The sequence below is a fragment of the Lissotriton vulgaris genome, chromosome 5, assembly GCF_964263255.1.
Source record: "Lissotriton vulgaris chromosome 5, aLisVul1.2, whole genome shotgun sequence".
NCBI lineage: Eukaryota > Metazoa > Chordata > Amphibia > Caudata > Salamandridae > Lissotriton > Lissotriton vulgaris.
Genome location: NC_141693.1, coordinates 759,012,242 through 759,037,252, shown reverse-complemented (window position 1 = coordinate 759,037,252; position 25,011 = coordinate 759,012,242). Strand labels below are relative to the sequence as shown.

The 25,011-nt window shown below is 43.7% G+C and overlaps 1 protein-coding gene across 1 annotated transcript in view; it reads right to left on the bottom strand.

Annotated features, from left to right (window-relative positions):
- LOC147711517 (guanylin-like) overlaps positions 1-24,643 on the bottom strand; it is a 119,853-nt gene extending 95,210 nt beyond the window's left edge. The window contains exon 1 of the mRNA XM_086920202.1: positions 24,560-24,643. Within this exon, the coding sequence (XP_086776328.1) occupies positions 24,560-24,643 (84 nt within the window). The remainder of the gene's footprint in view (positions 1-24,559) is intronic.
- Positions 24,644-25,011: the final 368 nt, after the last annotated feature.

Genomic DNA, 25,011 nt, shown 5'->3' with positions numbered 1-25,011 from the left:
GATGGCTGCAGAGCCTCCTTGGTCCAAGATCCTCCTGGGCTCCTCCGTCACTGCGACTAAGGCGGTTTCAGTCCCATAGGGGGGCGCGGAATCTTGTCTGGGTGGGCTCCAGTAGGTGGTTGGATTCTAGGAACTCTGTCAGTACCATATTGGCATGTTTCTCTAGGATCTCACTTAGCCAGGGCAACAGGGAAATAGGTCGGTTGTTGGTGGGGTTGTTTGGATCTAAATTTGTTTTTTTGAGGAGGGCTTTGACCATAGCTCGCTTCCAAGGGAACGGGACAGTGGCGGTGGATAGGAAGGCATTAAGTAGATCAAGGATGGTGGGTAGGATGTGGCCAGTGACTGAGAGTAGGGTGCGTGGGGGTGCTGGGTCATTGGGGGAGCCGGATTTTACCTGGTGCATGATAGATTCTACCTTGGTGTGGTCCAAAAGAGGGAAGTGATCAAGTGTGATTGATGACTGGGGCCATGGTTCCGATGGTTTATTAGGCGGATTCAGGGATCGGGGGAAGGAGGTGTAAATCATTTCTATTTTATGGAAGAAAAACTCTGCTAAGTCGTTACAGTGAGTTTGTGCATTCAGGGAGTCTTGGGGTTTTTCTGGGAGCTTCAGTAGGGTTTTCCCAATGCGATACATTTCCTTGGGCCTTGAGGCAGCTGCGGTGATCTTTTTTTCGAAGAAGCTCGATTGCGTGTGTTTAATTTCAGATTTGTAGGTTTTAATTGCTGCTCTGTATTCGATTTTCCTGGAGGGAGAGTACCCTAAGCGCCATTTCCTTTCCAGCTTTTTGCAGATACGTTTCCTTTCACGTAGTTCCGAGGAGTACCATGGGGCGGTCCCATTGCTGCGTTTGGGTTCGGAGCGTTTAACTGGGAGTACAGAGTTGAGTGAATCGGAAATCCACTTGTTATAGTTCTCATTAGCTAGAATGGGGTCCGAATTGCTGGGCGGCTTGGAGCTTTCAAGACCTACCAACCACTCAGCTTGGGGAAGTTTTGACCAGTTTCGACCTTTACGAATTACTGAGGAGGTGAGGGGGTGGGGATCTGGAATGAGCCAGGAGAGGGGGATCAGGAAGTGGTCCGTCCATGGGAGGGGAGAGGGGATCCCTCCTCGGAGATCTGGACAGTTGCTAAAGATGGGATTGAGAAGATGGCCTTTGATATGGGTAGGTTTAGGTAGTAGTTGTTTAAATTGAAGTGCTGAGAGGCAGGTAGTCACTTCTAGGGGGATGTGGTCTGTGGTGTTATCAAAATGAATGTTAAAATCCCCCAAGAGGGTGAAATTGGATGGGCCGTATGCCAAGTTAGCTATGGTGAAGGTCAGGTTCTGACTCTGCCTGCAGCCACGTCTCTGTCAGAAATAAGACGTCTGGGTTCAGCTGTTCTAATAACATGGAGATTTCTAAGGAATGTTTAGAGAGAGACCTGCAATTTAGGAGGCACATGCTTCGCTGCGTTTTTTTTTATGGAGGGGTGGGGCGGAGTTGAAACCCGCAATGTGGGTAGATGGTGTGTTGGTCTGCTAGGTTCCAGGAAGAGTGGCAGGAGGAGAGAGCATTTCCTCTTAACTTGGGTAAAGAGTTAGAGCTGTACCTCTTAATGTAGGTAAGGAGACGGGCCGGGGGTCGTGGCTCCTGGTCCGACCGGCCGCGGACGGGCGCAGATAGACTTGCCTTTGGCGTGCTGCCGGTGCGTCCCCTGCGCGTAGTGTATGGCATCAGGTTTTTATGTGGAGCTTAGCAGAGTGATGAGCCATTAGAGCTGCGCCCTCCTCCCCTCTAGCCCGGAAGTGCTTTGATGTGCCGTGTCTCCCTCCACGTCAATCGGGAAGAATCCCGTGGTGGACCAGGGAGATGCGGGGACCGGGTGTCAAAGGGTGCAGAAGTGCGAGTAGGTTGAGATTTCCTTTTTTAAAATGTTATTTCTAAAATGCTGCGATTATCAAAATAAACTAACACAATAATTCAAGTTTTTGATTTAAAATACCATGAAGAGCAGAGAACTGTTCTGTCACAACGCGCGTCCCTTAGGGGTGACTGATATGTAGTAACAGGGGAGTGACAGACGTGGCACCCACTTTATGTGCCACGTCACAGCGGCAGTAAACTGCGCACACAGGTGCTGTAATGGCAGAGGCCTGAGACAGGTTTGAAAGGCTACTTTTGTGAGTGGTGCAATCAGCACGGCAAGCCCACCAATAGCATTTGATTTGCTGGTCCCGGGTATTTGAGATACCACTTCACTGGTGACTGATAGGTATATTAAATACGCCTTACAGGTGTAGACTGATCTTACTACATTTTACCATAGAGAGCACATACACTTAACACTGGACATCAGTGATAAAGTGCCCAGAGTCCTAAAACCACCAACACCAGGTCAGAAAAAATACTAGGAGGAAAGCAAAACGTTCAGGGATGACCATGCAAAAAGGGCCAAGTCCAACACTCTGTGATGTGGCCTAGGTGCTTTGGGCTCTGTGTTCCCAATGTAGATTCCATCAAACACTGAACTAACTCTAGTTCTTTCCTACTTGGATTTTGGAAATGTCCTATTCGCTGGCATCCATGCACCTCAACATCTTGAATGTGAAATTCAGATTATCCGTAATCGAAATATGTGTGACCACATCTTTGTCATGGAGATACACTGGTTCTAGCTGCAAGCTTGCCAACCTTCAACCTAATCTTCGATGCAGTAATATTCAATATGGCAGCGTACCAGGACCCATTCACAGAGAGGGCATACTTTAGTGGTCTGTACTGTGGGACATCTTTAAGTGGGTCCCAATGTTGAGGGGTTGTGTATACTGAAGGGGCAAATGAAAAGGCAGCTACCATTCAAGGAAATGCAAACCAACACAGTAGAATAGTGAAAGGCAGAGGAAGGGAAGCTTGATAGTAGCTGGAGCGAAACAGGGGGCCATAAATCTTCTAGAAAGAAGGACCAAGAGACATCAGAGCTAACAACACTGATAAGGAAACTGCAAAGAGAAACTCCTAATATGTAGATGTGGAGAAACATGTAATTGGCCTTGAAACTGTGGATGGCACCCCAGTCTTAGCAGAGTTCACCAGTGAAATGAGATGGGGACAAAAGTACAAGAGCGCAATAGCACTAATCCCCAATAAGAGGAGAAAGGACCAAGGAAGCAGTTAAAAATAAGAGTTCAGTTTGGCCCGGGAGAGTAGACCAAGTTGTCAAGATCATCTGTCAGAGATCCAAATCATAGTTGCACGGTGAACTGTGCAACTTAGACTAATTTGGTACAGTTTAGAAAGCTTAAAAGTAAAAACAAGAGGACGGAGAAGGCAATACCTGTGCTCTTGCAACTGGACATCCTGGGGTTCAACATGACCATGTAATACTAGCATCAACTGAAAGTACCAACAGGTGCCCTGGGAGCCAAAGCCAGATGCAAATAAGCAGTTCAAATTGTGATAGCCTCCCGTAGTCAAATCTCACCCTCCTCAAAGTCTATGAAGGACAAAACCCCTTCAACTTAACACTGGCACTGTTAAAGAGAGGAAGTTAAGAGCTCAGCTTGGCGAAGATGTAAATTAGAAATAGTGGAGAACGGACTTGCACAGCTGAGTAAGACCAAAATTTAAACTGTAATAATTTGTGGCGTGCTGCCTGGGATGAACGCTGTCTTTTCCTAAACAGCGTAGAACAGTGAAACTAATACAAAGCTCCCCCCACTTGGGAGAAGGCTCCCTGGTGCACAGCGCAAAGAGGCACAGAATGTCTTATGAATAGTTCATCTCGTTAAATCCAAATGTTAAATCCAATGCTCAGAGAGGTTCCATAGTTGTTTAATTCATATCAACTCAACAGTTCATCAATGTTTTGAAGAGACGTATATATCATCCAACTTAAACAGTCATCCAGCAATTAATCCTCCCAATGCATTTCGGGCAGATGACTAGCCCTTCCTCAGGGGACAGCTGGAGTGATTACATCCGTGGTAGATTGTTTCACCGTATAGGATAGCCGATATGTGAAAAGCCTCTATCAATGCGGATAGAGGCTTTTCACATATCGGCTATCCTATACGGTGAAACAATCTACCACAGATGTAATCACTCCAGCTGTCCCCTGAGGAAGGGCTAGTTATCTGCCCGAAATGCATTGGGAGGATTAATTGCTGGATGACTGTTTAAGTTGGATGATATATACGTCTCTTCAAAACATTGATGAACTGTTGAGTTGATATGAATTAAACAACTATGGAACCTCTCTGAGCATTGGATTTAACATTTGGATTTAACGAGATGAACTATTCATAAGACATTCTGTGTCTCTTTGCGCTGTGCACCAGGGAGCCTTCTCCCAAATGGGGGGAGCTTTGTATTAGAAGATGTAAATTAGCCCAGATATTGTTTGCGTCAGTGACTTTCAAATGCTGAGAAGAGTCTGATGTCGCGGAGGTCACATTTTATTTGTAGGGGTGCATCATAATCACACTTGTAGCATGCACCCGCATATAATCCTTGTTGTAATAACATGAGGTGTTAGAATTTTGAAATGTATTAATCTGAAACGTGAATTCTTAAGGGCATTGAAAAGTAACATAAATAATGAATGTGTAATGTGAACGTAATTTGCAAAAAACATTAACATGAAGAACTCATGTTGAGTAATTGACAATTGTTTATGTACTAAATGTGTTTATTAACTGTGTTGTATTACATGTGGGTAAATGTACTAACTGAATGTGCCTGATGTTTTATGCAAATTCATGAAGCTCATATGATGCTTTCATATGTAAGCTTAATTTTGTAGGCCTCAAAGGCAGTTCCCTGGAAACTCTCGTTTTATAATTAACGGTTTGAATTTCATGTGTGATGTGGAATTTGTTCTTTCTCACGTTTTGTGTTGCAGGTGAAAGAAGCATCCTGATTAGCTAGAATAATGTCTTTCTTTCACTAGTCAGGCAAGAACAGAAGTTACAATTGTGTGCCTTGAATCGTTAACGTTAGGTTGTTGTGTTTCCGCTATAAATCTTGGGTAAGTTATTTACAAATAATGGGATGATGGGAGTAGGGAAAGTTCCCACTTCTTCTTCTGCCTTCAGAGAGAGAGCATCTGAGAGCAAGACCTGTCTCAGTAGCTTATGCTACATGACCCATTAAATGTGGAGAGACTTCTTAGGAAGACTCCACATGATGACACCTTTTACCTTACTTCCTGATGATGCTTAAGTAGGGATTCCACTTTTAGTGTTAGTGTAGAAATAGATTAATGCTCTTTATTCATCAAATCTAACATGCAGGGAAATTTGGACTCATGTTTTCCGATCCTCTGCATTCTGCTTCTTGAATTAATTGTATTGTTTATGCTACATCATCTCATTTGGATATGCAGATTTGACTTTATGCTAATTCTGGTGCATTTTTACACTCTCATCTTGAGGTGTCTTTATGTACAGTTGTTTTTGACTTTGTAATAAATCGACTAATCCTTCATAGTTGTCTGTCGTTACTATGTGTCCAAAGGACTCTTAATTGATTGATTGGCTCCCTAGCAAAGTTTCTTCCCTCTACGCTTCCATGCTGCTGAAAAGAACCATTGGAATGTGTTTCTAGAGCAGGTCCAGAACTTATGGGCCGGGTCCTTTAAGTTGGTAGCAGTGTAGGATGGTTAGCACATGAAGCAAGGGAAGAGTCCAGAATCAGTCTAGAAACGTGGAACCTAGAACCCCAAAACGCCCCAAATTAAGCCCAATGACCGAGAACCGAAGGCGATGGAATTCGGTAGAGACTGACGGAGTTTTATGGTGCAACGAGTGTAGGAGTCAGTATTAATAGGGTGCATGTTGTGTGTTAGATTGCTGGAATGATTTGATAGTGAGATGTCTTGTGGAGTTGGAGTGAGAGTCGAGTGAATATGGTTTTGGGCCGGACATGGTGCAAGGATTGTAATTTGAGTTTCAGGTCCCGAAGTGGCCTAAGATCCCTGTATATATTAAAGGTGCAGATAACACCAAGATTGAGATTGTGATTGCCTGACCAAGGAATTGAGGAGTTGTCGTGAGACGTCATAAGCAGTTCCACCTAAGAAAGGGAACTTTGGAGCCCAATAGGATGGCGGGCGGATTGCCCACACCAGGCTGATGGTAGCCATTGCCAGCCTGGCGGGGACAATCTGCCCGCCATCCGCACCTAAATTCCCCCCGCCATATTAGAATGGCGGGGGGACCATGGCGGACGGAAAGACCGTCCGCCGCTTTTTCACCCCGGTCGCCTTTCGGCCAGGGCGGAAAAGGTTTAATATGGTGCCGGTGTCTATTAGACACCACCAGCCATATTAGCATGGCCCAGAACGGATGCCTTTCAGTGGCGGCATGTGGTCTTCACTTCGGGGGCCCCTGCGAACCCTCGGAGTGAAGGACAGGTGAGGGTGCACACGGGGGTACCTGTGGTACCCCCTGAATTTGCATTAACAAAGCGGCAGGCACCGCGCGGTGCCTGCCGCTTTGTTCATGCAAATGCATATATGCATTTTTAGCATTGTGGCGGGCGGTGCTGAGAGCACCGCCCACCACAATGCTAAAAATGCCGTATGCACCCGCTACAGTGGCTGGCGCATCCTAATCCCCCACGGGACCCCCGCCCTTATGGCGGGTGGTCCCAAACTCCGATAGGATGGCAGGCGGACTTCCTAATGACCCCCTACGTGTGAGTGGGAAGTATGGGAATAGTTTAGTGGACCTTGTGCACACGATGAACTATACCGATTTGGGTGACCAACGTAGGTTGGGGGTCACCATGTGTGAATGTTCTTGGATGATTGAATTCTAGCACACTATTACATGGCAGGCAATTAAGAATTTTAAGACGATTGTGTGAATGGATGTATGGAGAAATTGTGAAGGAGGGTGAGCCACTGTGGGGAGTGAAGGCGGCGGCAGAAATGGTGTGACGCTGCTATAGGCCAGTTGGTGTAACGCGGCGCTGGGATTGGTTAGTAGTTATTGGGAAGTTGTGGTTGGAAAAGAATTGTTCTGTCATAATATTTTGAACAACAAATTGCAATTAAAATCATGCAATATTTTAGGGTGTGTTTGTTATCTGTTCAAAGGTGATGAAGGGGCTGTTACTTGAGGGACGTAGAGGGGCAACCCGAGGATACTCCAACACATTATATGGTGACAAAAGTTGGGCTCCATACTATAATTTGGCTTCAAAATTGGCATAAGATCACTGAGAAGGAGGGTGAATTGTCATTTCCACTCTTTGGCTGGATGTATTGCACCAGTTAAGAGAAACAATGTTTACGCTGCGACCTTTGCCTAGAACAACATCGTTTGAAGTTTGAAGTGTTAGATGCTTGGATATGGGCAGCACATGCTAAACAGAGGAAAAAATACAAAGGGAGGATGAAGAAAACTGTGAGGTCTTACCAGAATGCACAGTGGGATAGACAGCTTAAGAAATGAAGAGTGCGCGCCATGGAAGGACAAAGGCAATATCCGGTGCTGCTAGAAGAGGGAGGTCACCAAGACAGGAGTAAAAGGGTAAATGGAACTGATAGCAGTGACAATGAAGAAAGCTTGTTGGATAGGGTGTTATCTGAGCATCCACCACCTTACTGTCCACAATTCCGGTCACCATTGGTCCTACTGTTCCTGTATATGACCCAAGTTCAGTGGGAGGTCTTAGACAGAGTCATCCCGTACAGGTTGAAAGGACTGGATTGGGGAGAACAGGGAGCACGAGTGGGAATTGTCCATCTATCTTTGGTGCCTAGGGAATCGAGTACACCTTTAGCAGCTATTGCTGATCCTTCTGGAGTACGCTTCAGTTCCAGTATCATGCAGTCTATACCTAATGCAAGTACTAGTTCAGACCTACAGACGCGGGAAACTCCAGTGAAAGGACCAATTTGTGCAGCCTCAGAAGCAAGTAGAAGTCAGGGAGCCACTGGAAATCAGGATGTCTTGGTTGTTTCAAACTTGAAATTCTGGTTGAAAGACCATAATAACAATAGCAAGGAGAGTTAGAATAATACATCAAGTCAGGGTACCGTCAAGGCTGCAGTAAAGGTGAAGCTATTGGATGTGGTGAGGCTGAAGGCCGAGGTGGACGAGATCATCAGTGGAAATGTACCTTTGGATAGGATATAGACCTATGAGCCAGATGACCTGTTGTTTGGGATCACTGACATAATATTGATTACACTAATATAGAATCGCACAAATATCGAAGATAAAATATGGAATACAAAAATATCGAATTCCTATCTACAAACAGGTAAGTACAAAAATATCGAATCAAAAATATAGTTTAAAAAATATAGTTAGTCAAAATATTGAATTTTTTAAAATGTCTTAAAAATAATTGAAACATAATGAAATATTAAAAATAATTAACTAAAATATACTTAAAAATAAACTTACAATTATTAAATAATTATTTAAGTTATAAAAAAACATACAATTTTATTTTTCAAAAGATATATATATTAACATATTATTACTTTAAAAAAATACAATATTTTTACCGTAGGATAGCGGGAGGGTAAAATTTACTATTACCACTCCAGTGTGCAACAGTAGGGAAAGCATTGGATAGCGTTGGGGTAAAAATTACTATTCTCACTCCAGTGAGTGCAACAGTAGGGAAAGCGTTGGATGGAGTAGGGGTAAAAATTACTATTCCCACTCCAGTGAGTGCAACAGTAGGGGAAGCGTTGGATAGCGTAGGGGTAGAAATTACTATTCCCACTCCAGTGAGTGCAACAGTATGGAAAGCATTGGATAGCGTAGGGGTAAAAAATACTATTCGCACTCCAGTGAGTGCAACAGTAGGGAAAGCGTTGGATAGCGTAGAGATAAAAAGAACTATTCCCACTCCAGTGAGTGCAACAGTAGGGAAAGCGTTGCATAGCATAGGGGTGAAAATTGCTATTTCCACTCCAGAGAGTGCAACAGTAGGGAAAGCGTTGGATAGCGTAGGGGTAAAAATTACTATTCCCACTCCAGAGAGTGCAACAGTAGGTAAAACGTTGGATAGCGTAGGGGTAAAAATTACTATTCCCACTCCAGTGAGTGCAACAGTAGGGAAAGCATTGGATAGCGTAGGGGTAAAAAATACTATTCCCACTTCAGTGAGTGCAACAGTAGGGAAAGCATTGGATAGCGTAGGGGCAAACATTATTATTCCCACTCCAGAGAGTGCAACAGTAGGGAAAGTGTTGGATAGCATAGGGGTAAAAATTACTATTCCAAATGCAGAGAGTGCATCAGTAGGGAAAGTGTTGGATAGCGTAGGGGTAAAAATTACTATTCCCACTCCAGTGAGTGCAACAGTAGGGAAAGTGTTGGATAGCGTAGGAGTAAAAATTACTATTCCCACTCCAGTGAGTGCAAAAGAAGAGAAAGCGTTGGATAGTGTAGGGATAAAAATTACTATTCCTACTCCAGAGAGTGCAACAGTAGGGAAAGCGTTGGATAGCGTAGAGATAAAAAGTCCTATTCCCACTCCAGTGAGTGCAACAGTAGGGAAAGCTTTGCATAGCGTAGGGGTGAAAATTGCTATTCCCACTCCAGAGAGTGCAACAGTAGAGAAAGCGTTGGATAGCAGAGGGGTAAAAATTACTATTCCCTTCTCCAGTGAGTGCAACAGTAGGGAAAGCGTTGGATAGCGTAGGGGTAAAAATTACTATTCCCACTCAAGAGAGTGCAACAGTAGGGAAAGCGTTGGATAGCGTAGGGGTAAAAATTACTATTTCCACTCTAGTGAGTGCAACAGTAGGGAAAGTAAATACTTCATATATTATTTTAAAAAATATATATATTAATACCAATAAAAAATTTATTAAAAGTAATTACCAATTTAATATAATATAATAATTAATCAATTAAAAATACAAATGCAAATTAATTAACAATTAACAATTAATTAATTAGCAATTTACTAAAAATGCATTAACTATTAAAGTTTAATTAATTACCAATTAAAAATTAATTAACAATGAATTCAAGATAAATACCAACAAATAAATTAAAATATTTAATTTATTATAATTAAATTACTTCCCACTCTATTCCCCTATAAACCCACAACCCGCTATGGAAAATAAATTAATAAAATTAACATAATTATCAATTAATCAATTAAGTAAAATTATTTGCCAATTAAAATTTAATTATTTACCAAATACAAATTAATTAACAATGAATTCAAAATAAATACCAATAAATACATGTAAGTATTTAATTAATTATAATTAAATTACTTCCCACCCTATTCCCCTATAAACCCACATCCCCGCTACAGAATTAAATTACGCAAAAATTGAATAACATAAAATTCATTACTTAAAATAAATTATAAAATAAATATACACTTTTCACACATTTACTAACATACAAAACACTTTAAAAAATGTGATAGTATTTAAAACCCGATATATTTAATACCTATATTATATACTTTGATATTCTGACTTTCTATATTTATGAAATTCAATATTAAATTACTTACTTTAACCCGTTAACCGCGGTGGTAATTTCGCCGCGGTGCGGGCGTTTCCGTGCGCGGGTGGAATGCCGTAGGCCAATGACCGACGGCAGCCCTGGGGAGGTAACGTTGCCATCGGCCAACGGCTGACGGCAGCGCTTAAGGGGTTAAATTCGATATTTTTGTTGACTATATTCTGTCCATTCGATATTTTGTCCATTCTATATTTTGACTTCGATATTAGTGCTATTCTATATTTTTGATTCAATATTTTGTCTGTATACCGTTGTTTGTAGCAAAGGATGTCACCCACAAGGCAAGACGAGCGCATGAGAAGTTATCAGAGTGAGCTCAGACGTATGGAGTAGACTTGTCTCGAACGAAAATGTTACACGAAAATCATAGGCTCAACTTCAGTGACCAGGAACTTGAAGAAAATATAGTGACGGGAATGAAGACACATATCCGAGAATTGGTCACATGAATGAGGGCGTGGAGTATGCTCGATAAGTGGAAAGAAAGATGATCAAAGAAGAATAGTGTGAGGAACAGTAGTTCGCCATCAAGGTAATGTTCCAGTTGCAGGATCAACGGGACAGGGAAGAGGAAGGGGTGTCCCTATAGATCCTAAGACAAGGATAGATGTCGCAACCCTGAAAAAGACTACTGCCTGTCATTTTTGTCACACGATTGGGCTTTGGAAGCGTGAGAGTTACCTTAACCCTGAGAATCAAGTGCAGGAAGGAGAACTCGCGTAGGTGATAGAAGGAGTAAATCAGTTACCGACAATGATGAGGCCGAGATCCTTTAATGCAGGAGGGGATCAGAACCAGTTAGTTCAAGTGCCCTAAACTCTGAGAATGTCGCAGGGCAATCAAAACTATCATCAGATGCCCTTAATGGAAGTGCTGGATGGATTTGAGTAGTACCTGTCCTTATGACGGCACCTGAGGGGGGAAGAAGACTTTACACTTGGCTCAGTCTTTGATGTACACCAGAGTGGTCCATACATAGAAGCAGATGTAGATGTTCATCCCATTTCATTCTTGATTGATACTGGTGGTACCCATTCTATTGTGAGATTTGTGGTAGTACAAAGCCTACCCCCCTCGGTAAAATCTATCCAAGTTGTAGGAGTCTCTAACAAATAAATGAGATACCCTTTCACAGAAGAGGTGCCTGTGAAAATCAAAATGTTTAAGGATCGCCATCAGTTCGTCCTGTGTGGTTTGAGTCCCGTCTGTTTGCTAGGGTGTGACCTCTTGGGCAAATTGAATTGTACCATCTATTGTACGCCGAAGGGGATTGAATTGCAGACAAATGATGACGATATTGCTTTCAAACTGGCTAATCAGAACCATTACACAGCCATATTTCCATTAGTGACAGTGGAAGACATACCGTTGGATTTTAGAGACACCGTCTCTCCAGTAGTACTGGACTTCTTTGGGGAGGAAATCGGACTGACTCAAGGAGCCGAGCCAGTCCGCATTCAGGTTAAGCCTAATGCAGAATTTACAAGAAACACCTCTGTACAATCTTACCCCAGAAACCGTGGCGGGAATTACACCTGTAATTGAGTCCATGATTGCGCAGGGCATTATAAAGGAGATCTTGGGAGTCCGTGCAAATCACCTATCATGGGATAGTAGAAACCGAGTGAAAAATATTGCATTGTCCAGGACCTTATAAAAGTCAATAACATAGTGATTCCATGTTGTCCCGTGGTGCCAAATCCATCTGTGATCCTTTTCCCAATTCCTTTCCAGGCTGAATGATTCACAGTGATTGACCTCTATCAGGCCTTTTTCTTCATCCCATTGCACGAGGAAAGCCAATTTGTAGTTGCTTTCTGTCCGGAGAAACTTCTCTTAACATGTTGTTGTATCCTTCAAGGGTCTACTGAAAGTCGATCCATATTCAATCAGACGTTGAAAAAGGACCTTGATAGAGTGATTCTGCCCCAAAATGCAGTGCTGGTCCAATATATAGACGATCTCCTCATTGCATCTGAAACACAGGAAGCTTGTAAGGATGATAGTATTGCTTTACTGAACTATCTGGCTAACAATGGGCATAAGGTGTCTCCGAGTAAACTTCAGTACTGGTTGAACGAAGTACAGTATGTGGGTCATCAAATGGAAAAAGGCACAAGGAAGGTGTCACCAGAGCGAGTGGAGGCGATCATGAAAATTAATCTGTCTACTACCCAGAAAGAGGTCAGGATGTTTCTGGGAATGGTTGACTACTGGTGACAATGGGTCATAATTTCTTCTTGATGGCAAAGCCTTTGCAGATGATAACCCACAAGGATGTGTGTGATCCTGTACCTTGGGATAACAACTGTTTGCTTGATTTCCTGGAGTCAAGAGAGTGCCTGTGTCATGCTCCAGCTTTAGGAATGCCTGATTACAATAAGGCATTCTCATTATTCTGTCATGAGGTAGAGGGTTGTGCTCTTTCTGTACTTGGCCAGACACATGGAGGTACCCTTAGACCAGTGGCCTAGTTCTCAGCTACATTAGATCCTGTAGCTTCAGCATTGCCCAATTGTCTCAAATCCGTTGCTGCAACAGGTGTCATGTGAATGATGTGAGAGCATTTTGATGGGTCATCCACTTACTGTATATGTATCACACTCAGTTGAGCTCCTGATGACGAGGAAAACACAGCATTTGGCAAACAACAGGTTAATAAGATATGAGCAGTATTTGCTCGCTGCCGAGAATGTGACCCTGAACTTTGTTCTCTGTTAAACCCTACTACCTTGCTACTTGTTCCAAATGCTGATGTGGAAGATTGTGAAGACTGTGACTGTCTGGGTGTTACTGAGCTTTGCACGAAGCCGAGACCTGACATTGTCGATGAGCAATTGTCTGATTCTGATCAAGTCCTCTTTGTTGATGGTTCATGTCTACGAGACAATGAAGATAATTTGAGAGCAGCATTTGCTGTCTGTATCATCTCTGGAGTGGTGGAGGGTACATGTTTACAATGAGCACATTCCGCACAGGTAGCCAAAATCATTGGTCTGACCTGTGCAAATCTTGTCTCTGAACAAATCTGAGTCACCATCTATACCGATAGCCAGTGCGGTTTTGATGTAGTTCATGACTTTGGACAGCTATGGTCGCAGAGAGGGTTCCTAACATCATCAAGCTCCGCCATTAGGAATGGAGAATATGTGAGACAACTGCTGGAAGCATTGAAATTACCAAGGGAAGTGGCTGCCGTCAAATGTGCAGACCATGTAAGAGTTGACGACGTTGTTATAACAGGGAACCGATATGCTGATGAAGTTGTTCACGCAATTGTGCTACACATGCATGTATTTTCAATGAGGAATACATTTGCAATAGTGCAGAGAAGACCAAACTCAGCATGATGCTAGCTGTTGCAGACACGTGGGATGAAGTCAAGCACTTGCAAATGGAAGCCACAGACCAAGAACAAGTGGGTTGGATCAGGGCAAGCTGTGAGAAAGGGGAAGAAGACAAATGGGTTTCAGCAGATGGTAGGGCAGTGTTACCTGATTGTTTGTTAAACCCAATAGTTAGGCAAATTCATTGACCAACCCATCTACAAAGGGATGCAATGGTGAGATTGTTCAGGCAGACTTGGTTCAATCCGAGGTTTTGAGTGATTTCAGAAGTAGTGTTTCATCTGTGTGTCATGTGCCAACAAATGAATGCTGGGGAAAAGAGTGTTGTTGCCTTGAGCCACATTGGAGGGTCAGGGGGTCCTTTCAAACAGATCCAAATGGATTTTGTTGAGAAGCCTGTGTGTAGTGGATTTAGATACATCTTGGTTGTCGTGTGCATCTTTTCTCAATGGGTGGAAGCTTATTCAACTAGAAGGTGTAATAGTCTCACAGTAGCAAAATTATTGTTGAGGGAGCTGATTCCTAGATTCGAATTTCCAACTACATTGGAGTAGGATAGAGGAATGCACTTTCATAATGAAGAATTGTTGTGCACCGCTTCAAATGAGAATCAAAGACTGCATTGTAGTTACAGGCCGGAAGCATCTAGCATAGTGGAGCAACTTAATGAGACCTTAAAGGCGAGACTAGCTAAAGCGTGCGCTTCGACATCTTTGAAGTGGCCTGATGCGTTGCCTTTTGTTCTAATGAGTTTGCGCAGTAATCCTGATAGGAGAAATGGGTTATCGCCAAATAAAATCTTGATGGGAAGAGCGATGCACTTGCCTGCTGTGCCTGCCACTGCATTGATCAGTAGCACAGATGACTTGGTCCTTGACTAATGTGGAGGATTATCTGATGTGGTTCATTCTGTGCCTAATCAGGTTGAAGCAGCAACTGCTCAGACTTCAAAAGACCTCTGCCATGACCTGAACCCAGGTGATTGTGTACTTGTTTGAAAGCACATGAGAAAAAACTGTCTTGACTCTTGTGATGGGGACCATATCTGGTGATATTGGTGATGAATAAGCCTGTGAAATGTGGAGGAGTGCCAAACTGGGTCCATGATTCCCATACCCGATGAGTAACAGGCCCCTCTGATGAAACAGCTCCTCTCCCAGAAGTATTTCCAGTCGTGAACGAGGGGTCACCGGAAAAGGCAAGCCAAGCTGTGGAGGTTCCAGAAAAAGCAAGATACCCACCAGATCAGGCTGAGGGGGGCCAAACTGCACGAGACCCTAGTATAGAATCTGAGGGAGATGGTAAGATTGTGAGTGGTATAGAATCTGACTCAGTGAAATAAACTGGTGTGGAAAATGGTTGTGTGCTGTCAAGGAAGAAGGATGCTGAAGATTAAACATGGCCTGTGGAACAAAGGAGAAGGAATCTGAGACTTGCATCTGAAAGAGAACTTGCACCAATAAATGAATCTTCAGAGTCTGATCTAAGTGGCATTGAGCAAGCCACAGGTAGTGCTAGGAGATCCAGGAGAATAAGAGTGCTGTGTTGGAGATATTCCTCTCCCCAGTGGACAAATGCCAGGGAGAGCGAGGTCTAAGATTTCAATACTGATTGTCGAGAACTTTCTGAGAGTTCCTGGAATCGAGGCTAATACACGTTTGTCATTGACTCTGCCTTTTCTGCCAAGGTTAAGTGGCTTACGGACTCCGATTCTGGAAGACATTGAACTTCCAAGCTTTGGAGCTCTACCGTCTCCTCAAGAGACAGCAGCATTGAAAGCAGAACTGTTTCAACGAGTCATTGAGGAGAGTGGCTCTGATCTCATAAGGGATGTAAATTGAACTTTTGTGCTGTAAATTAATTGCTTGAAAGAAGATAACCTAGGCACGAGTGGAATAAAAATAAAAATAGGGACTTTCTATTTAGAAGACGAAAGAGGGCTATAAAAGTCTTCCAAGCTGGGTAAATATTGTGCAAAGACTGTTAAAAGAACTTTCCATGAGCCAAGGAAAAGTTGCTCAAAGACTTTGTTGCACGTGAATAAGAGATGGAGAAAAGAGACTCTCTGTGATTGATCCTCTTACAGCTGCAATCCGACCCACTTTGAAAATGGAGCCTGAAAATTCAAATCGTAGGCACAAATGTATAATAGGGACACCCATTGTAGGAATAATCATAGAAATAGCGGTAGTCATTACTGAGTCCATTTTAACTGCACACAAGATTGAGGAACCTGATGTGGGGGTACATGGGACATCTAACCCTCCCACTGCTGCCTCAGAAGATAAAGGCTTAATAGAACAGACTAGTCTCTTTCTGCGTGTAGATTTGTCTAAAGGTGATTATACGCTGACTTCTTATGCTAAATTGCTTTATGAATATGTTAATACCATGGAAGTGAGAGATTGCTTTGCGTGTATACAATTGCCCACTGTGGTCTAGGAGGGGATTAGATTCCATCACTTACCCTTGGCGTATAGCATTAGTTGTAGTTTGATCCTTAGTATCTTTTATGGTAAGGGTCATTACGAGTACTATTTCTCAAATTATGATATAGTGCTCTCAGAAATACCAGTTTATAAACATTTGAACAAATATGACTTTTATTAGCAGGAAGAGAGAATGGGAAAGTATTTTGCACCCACAATAACATTAGACACTGCTTACATGCATAGACATAACCTAACCTGCATATTAATAGATATAGAAAAGAAGTTTGTAGATTAAGTAGAAGATAGACATAGGGGATTAGTTGTTAAGTTTAACAATCAGGATAGTAAGATTGACTGGACCAAGGAGGAGTTAGCTCACCGGGCTAAGTAAAGCAATGGTCCTATAGCTTTAGATTGGGAACAAAAAGGCAAGCTTTGCATTCATCAAATCCAGAGTCGTTATGACACTGTATGTGTGGGACAAAGTGTGTTTGACCATATCTTTCTAATCAATGGTCCCTGGAGGACATTTCTGCAAGAAGCTGTTCAATTGGTGCCAGGAGTATATTTTGTGTGTGGGAAGAATGCTTGCATTTGGATTCTGAACAATTGGTAGGGTACTTGTTATGTGGCAGTTGTGTTTCCGAAGATGTATCATGTGGAAGATCTGGAAGGTTTGGAGGGAAAATCGAACCATAGTGAGAAACGTGGACAGAGTTCTGGTAAAATTGTGGGGGGTATATGTTGAGCAATGATCCCTAGCTTAGGCGTGGTGCTGAGTGACATAAAGATCAGAAGGCTGTCTACTATTGTAGATAAGTTGTCTGTCAACACAGCTCAGTCATTGCTACTCATAGATGGGGAAATGGTTTTGATAAGGGTGATGGTGATGAAAGACCATCTTGCGTTAGATGTCTTATTGCCAAACGAAGGCAGAGTCTGTCGAGTGCTGAAGGTCTAACAGTGCTGTACTTATATCCCTGATAAAAGTAAAGATCTAAGGGGTTATATAAGTAATATCACTGAGATACATCATGAGATACAAGATCTGTCATCTGAGGGAGTTTCAGATAAAATCGCAAAGGGATGGGGTGAAGTTGAAAGTTGGTTTGCTAACCTAGGAAAGGGAGTTCTTGGATATATCTTGAAGCCAATAATAACTGGCATAGTCTGTGTTATCATCTTCGCAGGTATGTTGAGGGCATACAAATGGCACAAGGAGAGACAAGCGGAGAACTCCTTGAGAGAGAGAGAGAGAGAGAGAGAGAGTGAGAGAGAGAAACAGAGGGAGAGAGAGAGAGAGACAGAGAGACAGAGAGAGAAAGATAGAGAGAAGGGTGGAAAGACTACAGGACAGTCATTATGAGAATTTGAAGCTATTGGAGGAGTTCAGACAGAGGAGACTAGCTATGACATCTGTTTAGATCTGTGTACTCTACAGGGATTTTCGAGTGTTTGTGATGATTCAACGTCATTAGAGTGCACCCGCATATAACCCTTGGTGTAATAACATGAAGTGTTAGAATTTTGAAATGTATTAATCTGAAATGTGAAGCGTTTAGGTCATTGAAAATTAACATGGAAAATTAATGTAGAATGTGAATGTAATTAGCAGAAAACATTAACGTGAAGAACTAGTGTTATGCAATTGACAATTATTCATGTACTAAATGTGTTTATTACCTTTGTCGTATCACATGTAGGTAAATGCACTAACTGAAGGTGCCTTATGTTGCATGCTAATTCATGAAGCTACATTTTTCCTTCTTATGTTAGCTTAATTTTGTAGGCCTGAAATGCAGTTCCCTGGAAACTCTTGCTTTATAATTAACAGTTTGAATTTCATGTTTGCTGCGAAATTTGTCCTTTCTCATGTTTTCTGTTGCTGGTGAAAGAAGTATTCACGTTATCTAGAAAAAAGTCTTCATTTTACTAGTCAGGAAAGAAGAAAAGTTACAATCTTGTGCCGTGAGTCGATAAAGGAAGGTCGTTATGTTTCACACAGGAGAAGTCTTGAGAACCAAGGATAAATTGTTGCATGGAAAGAACAAAGTTGCCCCATGGAAAAACACTTTTAGGATTGTACTCAGCAGATGTTGTGATCCGCAATCAATCTTGGGAAAGTTATCTATAAATAATGGGATGATGGAAGTAGGAAAAGTGCCCACTTCTTCTGCCTTCAGAGAGAGAGCATCTGAGAGCAAGTTCTGTCTCTGTAGCTTATGCTACTTGACCCATTAACTGTGGAGAGTCTTCTTAAGAAGACTCCACTTGCTGACACCTTTTACCTTCCTTCCTGATGATGCTTAAGTAGGGATGCCACTGTAGTGTTAGTGTAGGGATAGATTAATGCTCTTTATTCATCAACCCTCGATGCAGGGAAATTCGGACTCATGCTTTCTGATCCTCTCAATTCTGCTTCTTGAATTGACTGTATTGTTTATGCTACATCGTCTCAAATGGATACGCATATTCAGCTTTATACTAATTCTGATGTATTTTTATACCCGCATCTTGAGGTGCCTTTATGTTCAATTGTTTTTGGCTTTGTAATAAATCAACTAATCCTTCGTAGTTGTCTGTGGTTACTATGGGCCCCATTAGTCACTGCCGTCCCGGGGGGAGGATCCGCCCGCCATCCTTGCAGCTAAGACGATGATTTTTGTTTTGAGTGTGCTTTGTGTGAATTGTTCATAGCTTCAAAGAGGTAGGCTGACCGAAGGGCTGCACATTTAAACTAGCATTAACAGAGCCAATCGGTCTGGTATTGTCCGCCTGCCTTTTGGCTTCGTCAATGCTTGCTTTGAATTTTCATAATCTTGCAATATTTTATTGTTGGAGAAGTTTCTGGGCCCTCGCCAATCTAAAAATAAAACATTGATTAAAGGCAAAAATGTTTTGTTCTCCAAAAGCACACATTAAAGGGGTCTGCTTTGTGCGGATGCACTCCTTGTGAAAGGGCAGAATTTTGTCAGTTGCATTTAAGTTAGCCTATGACTGCAGAGGGCTGAACCATCCCATGCTGTATGCTGTGGTAGGTGAAAGAAAAATGTGAGTGACATAATAACCAATGAATGAGTAGTGCTGTTTGAAAGCCATTACGAATAAGTAAAACAATAATTGTAGTAACCTCAAAGGTCTTGGCTAACACTAGGTCTAATAAAAAAGGCACACCAATTTATATTTAAAGGAGAAACTATATTTGTATTCTTTTATTAATCCTGTTCTTTTTTTTAAATTATAAAAAAAAACAGCATTCTCACATGAACATTGTCAAACAGAAGTAAAAAAACGTTCTGTGAAAAAACATTGTGCTAATAAATTAAAAGCAAAATGCCTTTTAAAATGTTGCTTGCATGAGCACAAGCCTACCTCATGAATTATGAATGTCAACTACATCACCCTAATATCTGGTGTCACCTCCAGGCCCGAATCATCTTCAAGGCTAGGTTATCACCCCAAAGTAACTGAGAAAAAAAGTATCTGGCAAAGAAACTAACTATACTGGAGATTGCGACACACCAGGAGCCAGATCACCACCAGATTCGAAACCAAAGGAAACAAGCAGGAAAAACCAGAACATAAGCCTTCTCCATGCATATGCACCGAGGAAATAGGACAATATACCCATCAACGTCAGAACTGCGGGACCTCTCCTGCAATTCAGGAAGAAAGTGAAGACCAATTTCTTCAAAGAAGCATCATTCCCTTAACACACTAGAGTTTGCTCTGCCACACCAATGAATGTTTTATTCTCTGGAGTCTCGCCCCTGTCAGCACTCTGTTGCTTCCTGCTTGGTTCGGGCTATACCAGCAACAGTACTTACATGCATACGTATTGCGACAAAATCAGGGATAAATGGAGGACAGAAACCTACAAAACTTACAATTGATCCTAAGGTGTTTCAGAATGTGGAAGTAAGCTCGTAAGCAAAACTATATGGCACAAAAATCACAAACTGTCAGTTCATTAAACATGAAAATGCCAACCAACAAGAGGCTCTCCACATTACAATAACGAGAACATATCATCAAAGGATGGCTCAGATAGATTCTGACCTGTAATGGGAACTAGAGGCAGGATGCAGGCTCCTGCAGCCACTGGTTTGCAAGCCCAGCTCCCACCCACACACCACCACTGTTCTGTGTGCTTCCATTCAGCCCAAAATTACAAAAAACAATTTGATGGACAGAATGTAGATCAATGTCTTACATTCACCCCAGTACAAGGATCTGGGCCTAAATCCATCGTTTTTTGCACTCCACACCACCCTGGGTCAGATAATGGCTATATGCAAATCAGCTCTGACCCTGTGCCCCATGGGAACAGTCCAGTCCGAACTACAACAGCCATATCTTTCCCAGACCGGAATCAAGCATCCGAGGACCGGACCGGTTTCGAGGTAACACCTCTCATCAGCCCGGCTAGCTTGACTCCAGTGGTGTGGAGGCTCTGGGACCCACGTCTGAGCTACCCCAGTACACTCAGGGAGAAAATTACAAAAAACAATTTGATGGACAGAATGTAGATCAATGTCTTACATTCACCCCAGTACAAGGATCTGGGCCTAAATCCATCGTTTTTTGCACTCCACACCACCCTGGGTCAGATAATGGCTTTATGCAAATCAGCTCTGACCCTGTGCCCCATGGGAACAGTCCAGTCCGAACTACAACAGCCATATCTTTCCCAGACTGGAATCAAGCATCCGAGGACCGGACCGGTTTCGAGGTAACACCTCTCATCAGCCCGGCTAGCTTGACTCCAGTGGTGTGGAGGCTCTGGGACCCACGTCTGAGCTACCCCAGTACACTCAGGGAGAAAATTACAAAAAACAATTTGATGGACAGAATGTAGATCAATGTCTTACATTCACCCCAGTACAAGGATCTGGGCCTAAATCCATCGTTTTTTGCACTCCACACGACCCTGGGTCAGATAATGGCTTTATGCAAATCAGCTCTGACCCTGTGCCCCATGGGAACAGTCCAGTCCGAACTACAACAGCCATATCTTTCCCAGACCGGAATCAAGCATCCGAGGACCGGACCATGTTTCGAGGTACCACCTCTCATCAGCCCGGCTAGCTTGACTCCAGTGGTGTGAAGGCTCTGGGACCCACGTCTGACCTACCCCAGTACACTCAGGGAGAAAATTACAAAAAACAATTTGATGGACAGAATGTTGATCAATGTCTTACATTCACCCCAGTACAAGGATCTGGGCCTAAATCCATCGTTTTTTGCACTCCACACCACCCTGGGTCAGATAATGGCTTTATGCAAATCAGCTCTGACCCTGTGCCCCATGGGAACAGTCCAGTCCGAACTACAACAGCCATATCTTTCCCAGACCGGAATCAAGCATCCAAGGACCGGACCGGTTTCGAGGTAACACCTCTCATCAGCCCGGCTAGCTTGACTCCAGTGGTGTGGAGGCTCTGGGACCCACGTCTGAGCTACCCCAGTACACTCAGGAAGAAAATTACAAAAAACAATGTGATGGACAGAATGTAGATCAATGTCTTACATTCACCCCAGTACAAGGATCTGGGCCTAAATCCATCGTTTTTTGCACTCCACACCACCCTGGGTCAGATAATGGCTTTATGCAAATCAGCTCTGACCCTGTGCCCCATGGAAACAGTCCAGTCCGAACTACAACAGCCATATCTTTCCCAGACCGGAATCAAGCATCCGAGGACCGGACCGGTTTCTAGGTAACACCTCTCATCAGCCCGGCTAGCTTGACTCCAGTGGTGTGGAGGCTCTGGGACCCACGTCTGAGCTACCCCAGTACACTCAGGGAGAAAATTACAAAAAACAATTTGATGGACAGAATGTTGATCAATGTCTTACATTCACCCCAGTACAAGGATCTGGGCCTAAATCCATCGTTTTTTGCACTCCAAACCACCCTGGGTCAGATAATGGCTTTATGCAAATCAGCTCTGACCCTGTGCCCAATGGGAACAGTCCAGTCCGAACTACAACAGCCATATCTTTCCCAGACCGGAATCAAGCATCCAAGGACCGGACCGGTTTCGAGGTAACACCTCTCATCAGCCCGGCTAGCTTGACTCCAGTGGTGTGGAGGCTCTGGGACCCACGTCTGAGCTACCCCAGTACACTCAGGAAGAAAATTACAAAAAACAATGTGATGGACAGAATGTAGATCAATGTCTTACATTCACCCCAGTACAAGGATCTGGGCCTAAATCCATCGTTTTTTGCACTCCACACCACCCTGGGTCAGATAATGGCTTTATGCAAATCAGCTCTGACCCTGTGCCCCATGGGAACAGTCCAGTCCGAACTACAACAGCCATATCTTTCCCAGACCGGAATCAAGCATCCGAGGACCGGACCGGTTTCGAGGTAACACCTCTCATCAGCCCGGCTAGCTTGACTCCAGTGGTGTGGAGGCTCTGGGACCCACGTCTGAGCTACCCCAGTACACTCAGGGAGAAAATTACAAAAAACAATTTGATGGACAGAATGTAGATCAATGTCTTACATTCACCCCAGTACAAGGATCTGGGCCTAAATCCATCGTTTTTTGCACTCCACACCACCCTGGGTAAGATAATGGCTTTATGCAAATCAGCTCTGACCCTGTGCCCCATGGGAACAGTCCAGTCCGAACTACAACAGCCATATCTTTCCCAGACCGGAATCAAGCATCCGAGGACCGGACCGGTTTCGAGGTAAACCTCTCATCAGCCCGGCTAGCTTGACTCCAGTGGTGTGGAGGCTCTGGGACCCACGTCTGAGCTACCCCAGTACACTCAGGGAGAAAATTACAAAAAACAATTTGATGGACAGAATGTAGATCAATGTCTTACATTCACCCCAGTACAAGGATCTGGGCCTAAATCCATCGTTTTTTGCACTCCACACCACCCTGGGTCAGATAATGGCTTTATGCAAATCAGCTCTGACCCTGTGCCCCATGGGAACAGTCCAGTCCGAACTACAACAGCCATATCTTTCCCAGACCGGAATCAAGCATCCGAGGACCGGACCGGTTTCAAGGTAACACCTCTCATCAGCCCGGCTAGCTTGACTCCAGTGGTGTGGAGGCTCTGGAACCCACGTCTGAGCTACCCCAGTACACTCAGGGAGAAAATTACAAAAAATAATTTGATGGGCAGAATGTAGATCAATGTCTTACATTCACCCCAGTACAAGGATCTGGGCCTAAATCCATCGTTTTTTGCACTCCACACCACCCTGGGTCAGATAATGGCTTTATGCAAATCAGCTCTGACCCTGTGCCCCATGGGAACAGTCCAGTCCGAACTACAACAGCCATATCTTAACTGGTCCGGTACTCGGATGCTTGATTCCGTTCTGGGAAGGACATGGCTTTTGTAGTTCGGACTGGACTGTTCCCATGGGGCACAGGGTCAGAGCTGATTTGCATATCGCCATTGTCTAACCCAGGGTGGTGTGGAGTGCAAAAAAACGATGGATTTGGGCCCAGATCTTTGGACTGGGGTGAATGTGTGACATTGATCCACATTCTGTCCATCACCTGTTTTGTTTGCAATTACCGCCATAAGTGCGCTGGGGATGCTCAGACGTGGGTCCCAGGCACTCCACACCACTGGAGTCAAGCTAGCCGGGCTGGTGAGAGGTGTTACCTCGAAACCGGTCCGGTCCCCGGATGCTTGATTCCGTTCTGGGAAAGACATGGCTTTTGTAGTTTGGACTGGACTGTTCCCATGGGGCACAGGGTCAGAGCTGATTTGCATATCGCCATTGTCTAACCCAGGGTGGTGTGGAGTGCAAAAAAACGATGGATTTGGGCCCAGATCTTTGGACTGGGGTGAATGTGTGACATTGATCCACATTCGGTCCATCACCTGTTTTGTTTCCATTCAGCCCAAGGCCTATGAACATGAGTAAGTCATTAGAATGTCTTCTGCAGTGGGGGGGCATCAATTTGAATTATGCCACTGATGGGAGCCCTTGGCCTCCTGGGCTGAGACTTTCCGTGACAGCCATGAGTGCTAGGAGGCCATACTAACTCAGCCTGGGCACTATACAAATAACAAAACACTATAACATAAATCAGAAGATTGAATTCAGTTACATAACAACGCTAAATCAACGGAATAATCAAACATCATAAAGGATGAGGTTATGAATTAATATCCATAATCAGTCATGACTGACCGCATATTTTTTGGCAATGCAAACTGGGCTTTCTGAAGAGAGTACCAGCCGCACTCCTAACAACAGTGACGTGGGGTGTCAGTAGAGCTTACTTTAATGTAGATATCCTTCGAGCCATGCGTAGATGATAGTAAGGAAAGTAGCACCGACAGTGTAATGTAGTTCATGGCCGACATTCTCTCGGACGCCTACTTTCAGTGTATGCCCTTTTATGTCCTCGGTGCGGCCCTCGTCGACTTTGTATGTCGTCTCAGTGTTCAGCTGTCGCCTCGTGCCTGGTTGGAGTCTCGAGCCTCGCCTCGTGCCTGGCTGGAGTCTCGATCCTCGCCTCGTGCCTGGCTGGAGTCTCGTGCCTGGAGTTTCTTGTATCGCGCGCTCCTCCTCTAGAAGGCAGCTCGGTGCTTCCACCAAAGTCGGAGGCGATCGGTTATACCCAGGATGTTCTTACTTGGTAATGTATTAATCGGTACGCTGACATAGGCAACATATAGCAATCTCCTAAACAAATGGACATGGGTGTCATCGCCACCCGTATCAGTGCAGT